General features: G+C 35.5%; 1 protein-coding gene across 1 annotated transcript; it reads left to right on the top strand.

Moving 5' to 3' along the window:
- The first annotated feature begins 9,428 nt into the window (after nt 1–9,428).
- LOC118518905 (olfactory receptor 14A16-like) lies at nt 9,429–10,382 on the top strand. Its single transcript, XM_036065929.2, has one exon. The coding sequence runs from the start codon at nt 9,429–9,431 to the stop codon at nt 10,380–10,382; it is 954 nt and encodes a 317-aa protein (XP_035921822.2).
- The last annotated feature ends 441 nt before the right edge of the window (nt 10,383–10,823 follow it).

Here is a 10,823-nt window from a genome sequence, read left to right as displayed (position 1 = left end):
GCCATCTACATAAGCCAACTGTTAACCAAAATAAAGAGTCATATTGATAACAATACGTTAATTGTAGGAGACCTCAATACTCCACTCTCAGCAATGGACAGATCATCTAAGCAGAAAATCAACAAAGAAACAAGAGCTTTGAATGACACACTGGACCAGATGGACCTCATAGATATATACAGAACATTCCACCCTAAAACAATAGAATACTCGTTCTTCTCAAGCGCACATAAAACGTTCTCCAGAATAGACCACACACTGGGTCACAAGTCAGTTCTCAACTGACACCAAAAGATTGAGATTATTCCCTGCATTTTCTCAGACCATAATGCTTTAAAACTGGAACTTAATCACAAGAAAAAATTTGGCAGAAATTCAAACACTTGGAAGCTAAAGACCACTCTGCTCAAGAATGTTTGGGTCAACCAGGAAATCAAAGAACTTAAACAATTCATGGAAACCAATGAGAACAAAAACACATCGGTCCAAAACCTATGGTATACTGCAAAGTCTGTCCTAGGGGGAAATACATAGCCATCCAAACCTCACTCAAAAAATAGAAAAATCCCGAATTCACCAACTAACTCCACACTTTAAAGAACTAGAGAAAAAGCAAAAAATCATGCCTAAGCCATGCATTAGAAGAGAAATAATTAAGATTAGAGGAGAGACCAATGAATTAGAAACCAGGAACACAGTAAATCAGATCAATGAAACTAGAAGCTGGTTCTTTGAAATAATTAATAAAATCGATAAACTACTGGGCAGACTTATCCAAAAGAAAAGAGAAAGGACCCAAATTAATAAAATTATGAATGAAATGGGGGAGATCACAACTAACACCAAAGAAATAGAAACAATTATCAGAAATTATTATCAACAACCATATGCCAATTGCTGAGCAACTTGGATGAAATGGATGCCTTCATGGAAACCTATAAATTGCCAAGACTGAAGCAGGAACAAATTGACAACCTGAATAGGCCCATAACTAGTAATGAGATTGAAGCAGTGATCAAAACCCTCCCAAAAAACAAGAGTCCAGGGCCTGATGGATTCCCTGGAGAATTCCACCAAACAGTCAAAGAAGAAATACCTATTCTCCTGAAACTGTTTCAAAAAGTAGAAACAGAAGGAAAGCTTCCAGACTCGTTCTATGAGGCCAGCATTACCTTAATCCCCAAACCAGGCAAAGACCCTATCAAAAAACGAGAACTTCAGAGAGATATCCCTGATGAATATGGATTGCAAAATCCTTAACAAAATCCTAGCTAATAGGACCCAATAATACATTAAAAGGATCATCCACCACGACCAAGTGGGATTTATCCCCAGGAGGCAAGGGGGTTCAACATTCGCAAATCAATCAATGTGATAGAAAGAAATTAATAAGAGGATAGACAAGAAACATATGGTCTTTTCAATTGATGCAGGAAAAGCATTTGACAAAATACAGCATCCTTTCCTGATTAAAACTCTTCAGAGTATAGGAATAGAAAGAACATTCCTCAAGTTCGTAAAATCCATCTATGAAAAACCCACAGCGAATATCATCCTCAATGGGGAAAAGCTGAGAGCCTTTCCCTTAAGATCAGGGACATGTCAAGGATGCCCACTCTCGCTACTATTGTTCAACATAGTATTAGAAGTCCTAGCAACAGCAATCAGACAACAAAAAGAAATAAAAGGTATTCAAATTGGCAAAGAAGAAGTCAAACTCTCTCTTTTCGCAGATGACATGATACTTTACATGGAAAACCCAAGTGACTCCACCCCCAAATTACTAGAACTCATCCAGCAATTCAGTAATGTGGCAGGATACAAAATCAATGCACAGAAATCAGTTGCTTTCTTATACACTAACAATGCTACTGTAGAAAGAGAAATTAGAGAAATGATTCCATTTACAATAGCACCAAAAACCATAAGATACCTCAGAATAAACCTAACCAAAGAGGTAAAGGATCTATACTCTAGGAACTACAGAACACTCATGAAAGAAATTGAAGAAGACACAAAAAGATGGAAAAATATCCCATGCTCATGGATCAGAAGAATAAACATTGTTAAAATGTCTATGCTATGCAGAGCAATCTACACCTTCAATGCCATCACGATCAAAATTCCAATGACATTTTTCAAAGTGCTGGAACAAACAATCCTAAAATTTGTATGGAATCAGAAAAGACCCCAAATCGCCAAGGAAATATTGAAAAAGAAAAACAAAGCTGGGGGCATCACGTTGCCCGATTTCAAGCTATATTACAAAGCTGTGATCACCAAGACAGCATGGTCCTGGCACAAAAACAGACATATAGACCAATGGAACAGAATAGAGAACCCAGATATGGACCCTCAACTCTATGGTCAAGTAATCTTCCTCAAAGTAGGAAAAAAATATGCAATGGAAAAAAGTCTCTTCAATAAATGGTGCTGGGAAAATTGGGCCGCCACATGCAGAAGAATGAAACTCAACCATTCTCTAACACCATACACAAAGATAGATTCAAAATGGATCAAAGACCTCAATGTGAGACAGGAATTCATCAAAATCCTAGAGGAGAACATAAGCAGTAACCTCTTTGACATCGCCCACAGCAACTTCTTTCAAAATACATCTCCAAAAGCTAGTGAAAGAAAAGCAAAAATGAACTTTTGGGACTTCATCAAGATAAAAAGCTTCCTCACAGCAAAGGAAACAGTCAACAAAATGAAGAGGCAACCCACAGAATGGGAGAAGGTATTTGCAAATAACACTTACAGATAAAGGGCTGGTATCCAAGATCTATAAATAACTTCTCAAACTCCACACCCAAAAAACAAATAATCAAGTCAAAAAATGGGCAGAAGATATGAATAGACACTTCTCCAAAAAAGACATACAAATGGGTAACAGACACATGAAAAAATGTTCATCTTCATTAGCCATCAGGGAAATTCCAATCAAAACCACATTGAGATATTACCTTACACCAGTTAGAATGGCAAAATGGACAGGGAAAGAAACAACAAATGTTGGAGAGGTTGTGGAGAAAGGGGAACCCTCTTACAATGTTGGTGGGAATGCAAGTTGGTACAGCCACTTTGGAAAACAGTGTGGAGGTTCCTCAAAGAATTATAAATAGAGCTACCCTATGACCCAGCGATTACATTCCTGGGCATTTACCACAAAGACACAGATGTAGTGAAAAGAAGGGCCATATGCACCCCAATGTTCATAGCAGCAATGTCCACAAGAGCCAAACTGTGCAAGAGCCAAGATGCCCTTCAACAGATGAATGGATAAAGAAGATGTGGTCCGTATATACAATGGAATATTACTCAGCCATCAGAAAGGATGAATACCCAACTTTTACATCAACATGGATGGGACTGGAGGAGATTATGCTAAGTGAAACAAGTCAAGCAGAGAAAATCAATTATCATATGGTTTCACTTATTTGTGGAACATAAGGAATAGCATGGAGGACACTAGGAGAAGGAACGGAAAAATGAAGGGGGAGGAAATCAGATGGGGAGATGAACAATGAGAGACTATGGACTCTGAGAAACAAACTGAAGGTTTTAGAGGGGAGGGGCGGTGTGGGGATTGGTTAGCCTGGTGATGGGTATTAAGGAGGGCACGTACTGCATGGAGCACTGGGTGTTACAGGAAAACAATGGATCATGGATCACCACCTCAAAAACTAATGATGTAATGTATGGTGATTAACATAACATAATAAAAAAAAAGAAGTTGGGGGAAACCTAATTCTCCACAAAGCAGTGAATGGACCGTCTTTCATAATGGAAGGGGGAGGGGCAAAGATGTTGAAGAATATTTTAATAATTTAGTAGCCTGGAAATGTCCATATGGTGTGACCAGAAAAATAGTTGTGAAACTGTGTATATAGTCCTGAACTTATAAAACGAATGAATTTATGAAATAAGTACATAATAAATAAATAAATAAATAAATAAATAAATAAATAAATAAAATTAAAAAAAAAAATAAGGCACACTTGATGAGACCCTTGGTGTTTTTAGTTCATGTTTTCTTCCTGCTCTTTTCTCTGCCACTCAGATAATATTAAAGTAATATTTTCAGCACAAAAAAATCCTAAGAGCAAAATAAACAAATTATTTTAAACATTTAAATAAATGCAGGACAAGACCATTCATCTGACATATTGTAGATATACGTATTGTGAAAATCCTGACCACTCAAAAACTAAGTGCCTTAATCCCACACTTTGCTTCTCTTTATAAAACTACCCCATATGGGGTTTTCCAAGTCCTGGACTTTCTTCTTCAGAGATGTTTTTAAATAACAGCTCATAAAAATGATTGAAGCTCTTGGTTTGGAGAGGAAACATCATTGAAAATAATACACATACTCAGGGCCAAAAGCCTTTCAGAAAATTGAAATAATTCCTCCACTATTTCTTAACTTCTGAGTAACTGGGAAAAGAACACAAGGAGTTACTCTCTGTCTTCAGAACAATTCTTCATTATGAATGTTCAAAGAATATAGGAATTACTTATACAGCATTGAATAGATGATGAAATATGTATATATGACCACAAACAGAATTCTGTTTGAAATTGCAAAATAATCTTTACTTTTCATTTAAAAAGAGACATTAAACTACAAAAATAATATTATCACCAGCTGAATTGTTTAAAATATCACATTTATTTGTTTAAGTAAAAACATTGTTCACAGATTTCAAAGTCTTGAGAATGTCTATTTGAAAGATGACCTCAAAATATTTTTTATTATTAAAATTATGGAAACTATAATGCAGTTGCATTTTAATGTTTTGCATAAGTTTGACTTACTTCTTTACTTAGTGACTGAACAATTGTGAGTATGTGTGAATAAGATAAAAACAATATGAATTAGACAAATTTTACAACAGTACTTTTGGAATTTCGAACTCAGAAAGAAAAATTGAACTTTAGGCTGTTAAGAAAATCAGCTACAGCTGAGTTTAAAAGAAAAGGAGAAAAAAAGACAGACATAAGTCTAGATATAATGTATACAATGCATGCAATCCATGTAATTTTGGTATTTCTTGACTAGTCACAAAAGCATAGCTTCTAAATGGTAAAGGAGAGCATCTTTGGTTACCCAAACCTATAAATTGATTATCTACATGCACAATAATATTGTTAGACCCTAACCTTACACTAAGCACAAGAAATAATTTAAAATGGATCAAAAAGACCTAAATATAAGACCTAAACTATAAAACATAGAAGAAATCATGGGAATAGCTTCATCACAACTGATTTGAAAATAATTTCTTGGTTATGCCACCAAAACCATAGACAACAAAATAAAAACTAGACAAGTTGGACTTCATTACAATTGAAATATCTGTGCATTGAGGAACATCAACAGAGTGAAAAGGCAACCCCTGGAATGGAAGAAAATATTCACAAGTCATATTTCTGATAAGGATTGATATCAGAACACATAACTTACTCCTACCACTAAAAAACAAGAATAAAAAAGAACCTCATTAAAAAATGGGCAAAGTGGGCGCCTGGGTGGCTCAGTTGGTTAGGCGACTGCCTTCGGCTCAGGTCATGATCCTGGAGTCTTGGGATCGAGTCCCGCATCGGGCTCCCTGCTTGGCAGGGAGTGTGCTTCTCCCTCTGACCCTCCCCCCTCTCATGTGCTCTCATTCTCTCTCTCTCAAATAAATAAATAAAACCTTTAAAAAAAAATGGGTAAAATACTTGTATAGAAATTTTCCCGAAGAAGATATACTGATGACCTATAAGCACATAGTAAGTTATTCAATTATTAGGGAAATGCAGCACAAAACCACAACTAGATGGCACCTCATACACATTAAGATGGATATTGTGAGAGAGTAAGTGAGAAAGGAAAGAAGAAAAGAGAAAATGACAGTGTTTGAAAGGATGTGGAGAAATTTATCCCTATCTGGTGCATAACTGGCTGAAATGTAAAATTCCACAAGGAAAACAGTATTCAGTTACTAAAATAATTAAATATTGAATTATTAAGTGATCCAGTAATTTAATTTGTGGGTGCATATCCAGAAGTATTGAAAGCAGAGATGAGAACAGATGTCTGTACACCTATTTTAATAGCAGCATTGTTTACAATAGCCAATCAACCCAAATGTCGATTCATGGAGTAATGAGTAAAAAAATGCATAGTATATAAATACAATCAGGTATCTTTCAGCATTAAAAAGGTGGGTCTTTGACATATTCTGCAATATGGATAGAACTTGGAGACATTATGCTAAGTAAAACAACCACATAATGAATGAAAGTATAAAGTGTGTATGATTTGTTTATATGAGGTACCTAGAATAATCAAATTCTTAGAGACAGTGCAACAACAATTGTCAGATGCTGGATAAAGGAGGTAATGGAGTTTTTGTTTTGTTTTGTTTTACTATAGTTGATAAAAAATGTTACAGTAACTTCAAGTGTTCAACATAGTGATTTGACGCGTTTGTACGTTATGCTATTCTCACCACAAGTGTAGCTTCTATCTGTTACAATGCTATTACAGTATCATTGACTATGTTTCTTATGTCGTGCCTTTTATTCACATGACCTATTCACTTCATAACTGGAAGCCTGTAACTCCCTTCACTATTTTTTCCCATCCACCATTCCCCTCTCTTCTGGCAACCATTAGTGTGTTCTCTGTATTTATAGGTCTGATTCTGCCTTTTTGTTTGTTTGTTTGCTTTCTTGTTTACTTATTTAGATTCCACATATGAGTGAAATTATAAGGTATTTGTTTTTTCTCATTCTGACTTATTTCAGTTAGCATAATACCCACTAGGCCCATCCATATTGTTGCAAATGGCAGATCATAACCAATAAGAGGTTATTACCCAAAATACTGAGAGAACTTAAATAACTCAACAGAAAAACATCCAATTAAAAAATGGACAGAATATGTGAATAGACATTATACCCAAGATGAAATACTAATGGCCAGCAGACACATGAAGATTTGCTCAACTTCACTAATCATCAGGGAAACGCAAACCAAAACCCCAATGGCAGTTATTTTTAATGGGTATGCAGTTTTAATTGGGGAACACAAAAAAGTTCTAGAGGTGGATGGTAGTGATTATTGCACAATGGTGTAAATTTACTTTATACTCCTTACTTGTATTCTTAAAAATGGTTAAAATGGTGAATTGTTGTTTATATATCTTAACAAATTGAAAGAAAGTAATTAAAATATTACATAGTCTGATCTATGGGTTAATGCAAAGCTCTTGAATATGTGGTAAGAATAGACATTTCCAAACATTTTCAGAAATGATTTAGTAGATCTATAAAAAATTGAAATGGCCATATCCTAGGTATACTAATTACATTTCAAGAGACTTAGTCAAAGAGTCATGTACATGCATGCACAGACAAGACATGTAAAATGATGTTAATCATAAGCTTACATATAATGGTGAATATAAACTTGAAAACAAAATATTGAATATCCATAATATTTAATAATATGCTGTTGCACAGAAACAGGAAGACATATGAAAAATTATTGTGTGTAAAAAGTGAGTCTCTGAACCATGTATGGTGAGTATCAGATGATGCATTGTTATGAATATGCATGCCAAGTCACAGAAGATGTATTGCAATAAACATTCCCACTCTTGCACCTCCCATGGTCCCTGGGAAGACATGTGGGAGTGAGGCAAGTTTCACTTTAAGTTTCTAGATTGCTTGGTATTTTACATGTATAACATTTGCATATATATCAGTATTAAAAATAAAAAAATAGCAAAACTAAAAGAAAATAAAACAGCATTCATGGCTTAATATATATTCCCGAATTTAAATTTCAATTCTTGAATTCAAATGTTCTCTTTTCCATGAAAATCTTGATGTTGTAACACATCGATAAATAGAAAGGCATAACCTGAAAGTGTTCATGGAATTGCTGTGATATGCTTACAATGGAAAATTGTGAGAAGCAAGTAAATTATTTTTCTGAGTTGTCCTAGGTCTGGGATTTAAGGTTGGCCTCAGGTTTCTCAGGGGATGCTCTCTATTATCAAAAACTCATCCATTTCTTCTAATTAATTCCCATCCCATATATGTAACTATGACCTTACGTGAAAGTCAGAAGATTATGAACGTTGAACTAATGCTGGAGACTGAAAGAAAGCTTGCAACTCAGCAATTACACAGGACTTGTAGGGATAATCAAACAGGTTTGGTCATGGAAAAAGCACCAATTCTTGAATGAAAGTGTCTTTTGAGGGAAGATATTTAAGACAATATATTTCTTTTACACATATAAGAACACAGAATTGAGGGATGGAACAGAAATGTGCCCCATCCCAAAGTACTTATTTGGATCTACTCTTGTCACTTTATATCTAACTGCCACATTTAATGTATGGTGAGAAAAAAATAACACATATTTTGAGGGGGAAATTTGCTCAAGCATTTTCTTCTTTTGTCCTCAGGAGGAAGGAATTTTAAATTGCTGTCTATATCATCTGTAATAATTGGTGAGGGCATTTTTCATCCATTTTATTTCAAGAGCCAAGGGGAATAGAAAATGTTTTGCTTATCTTACTTGTCTCTGTGTGCCCAGGCCACTTACGTTTTGTTTAAACGAAAGAGTCAAGGAGACAAAATATTATATAAGTGGCCTTGACTCATTATTAAGTGGTTATTGAAAGACTAATTTTATGGTCATAAGCAAGACACTGTTGTGCTGTTATGTTATAGTGATTGAATAAGTAAAATATCACATGAATTGATTTATCATGGGATAGTCAGAATGGTACATTTTGGGCATTTTCTATTTTTATCATTAGTATCTGTATTTAATATCAAGATGGAAATTTAGCATCCCAGTTTGCTTCTCTTCTATTCTGCCTTCTGCCTGCCTAATCTCATTTGACATACACAAACATTTATATTTGTATTTTGTTTTATTTTTTTATTTTTGTCAAGACCAGTGTTTGACCAATGATCTCTGGAAGCAGTCATCATGGAAGATAACTTTATTTTTGTTATTTCACCTGCACCTGTGAAGTATGTTAGCAGCTTTCTAGGCAGATTTGTCCCAAAGGTTTTGTACCTCTCTGCTAGGCTCCTAAGTCAAGAAAATGAAAAATTGTTGTTGTTGTTGTTCTGAAATAAACAACAGGCAGAATTTTTCTGCGTTTTCTGACTCCTTAAATTGTGCTCAAAGCCAGCCATATCTCATTGACCCCTCTGTAAATACTGTTATATGGGTGGTGGGGGTCTATGTGATGTATTTCTGTGGTAGTATTCTGATGGGCTACACCTCATTCAGAATCAAAATGTCTTAAGCATTAAGTAGAGATGAATATGACAATATCTGAATGGATTAGTTATCAGTGTTTTTATTTCTGCAGATAAGAATCAGTGAGACTAAGAAATTAGCCACCATGACCAACATAACAACATTCTTGCTCGTGGGATTCCCTGAGGATCAGGTGCTACAGAGACTTTATGCTGCGTTCTTCTCCCTGGTTTACCTGGCGGCGCTGATGGGGAACCTCCTCATTATCACCCTCACCACCATTGACCAGCATCTCCAAACCCCCATGTACTTCTTCCTGAAGAATTTGTCTTTGATTGATATCTGTTACATCTCTGTCACTGTCCCCAAATCCGTCATGAACTCTCTGACCAACAGCCATTCCATCTCCTTCGTGGGATGCGCCTCACAGGTTTTCCTTGTTGTTTTCTTTGCTGGAGCAGAGTTTGCCCTCCTTCTGGTGATGTCCTATGATCGCTATGCAGCCATCTGCTGTCCTCTGCGCTATGAGGCCATCATGAATAGAGGTGCCTGTGTGCAGATGGTGACAGCATCATGGTTCAGTGGGGGTGTCTATGGATCCATCCATGTAGCAGGCACATTTTCTGTCCATTTCTGTGGTTCCAACATAGTGCATCAATTCTTTTGTGATGTGCCATCACTGCTCACGCTTGCTTGTTCTGGGGAGCAAACTCTAGAATATGCATTTATAATTGGTAGTTGTTGTTTTGGATTTATATGTTTTATTTTATTGGTTGTATCTTATGTTTACATTTTTTCTACTGTTCTAAGAGTCCCATCTGCAAAGGGCAGAGTGAAAAGTCTTTCAACCTGCCTGCCCCACCTCACTGTGGTGACATTGTTCTTCTTTTCTGGGATTATCACATATTTAGCTAAAAATTTTAAATCTTCATCTTCACTGAAAGTGTTGATATCAGTACTTTACACTGTGTTACCCCCCACCATGAATCCTCTTATTTACAGCCTGAGAAACTGGGATATACAAATGGCCTTGGGCAAACTGATAGCTGGGAAACTGTTTAGAAGACTTTTTAAACTTAAATATGTAAAATATCATTAAAATTAATTATTTTATTGATGATAGTTATTTCAAAAGAGATACCTCCATTTCCCCTTTGATAGTCCATAAAATTCAGTAATTTGTTTCCTAAGAGGGTACCAGGGCAAAATTTTATTCTTTTACTTATGTAATGGACTACTGTGTTGAAAATATTTAATTAAATGGTTCTCTTCCCTGTTTTGATTTTATATCACGTTTTGCTAAGGTGAATATTCTAAATGATTTACATTTACCATAGTGTTCATAAACGCATTATGATTGCACAACATTTTCAGGGAAGTCACACAAAATAGCACAATATACTATTATTCCAGGAAATGCACTTCATATTTAAAGTAAAACTGAGGTTACATTAATCTTAAAATCTTATGTTAAAAATTCTTTTTGGTCATGCTAGTTAAACATTTATTGACGGGTTTCAGAGGAGAGCCATCAAAGGAG

This window comes from Halichoerus grypus, chromosome 2, assembly GCF_964656455.1.
Source record: "Halichoerus grypus chromosome 2, mHalGry1.hap1.1, whole genome shotgun sequence".
Lineage (NCBI taxonomy): Eukaryota > Metazoa > Chordata > Mammalia > Carnivora > Phocidae > Halichoerus > Halichoerus grypus.
The sequence above is the reverse complement of the archived record's forward strand: the minus strand, read 5'-3'. Positions and strand labels throughout refer to the sequence as shown.

What these genes read in the sequence shown, in the direction of transcription:
- LOC118518905 (XM_036065929.2), top strand. Translation starts at nt 9,429, where the DNA reads ATGACCAACATAACAACATTCTTGCTCGTGGGATTCCCTGAGGATCAG.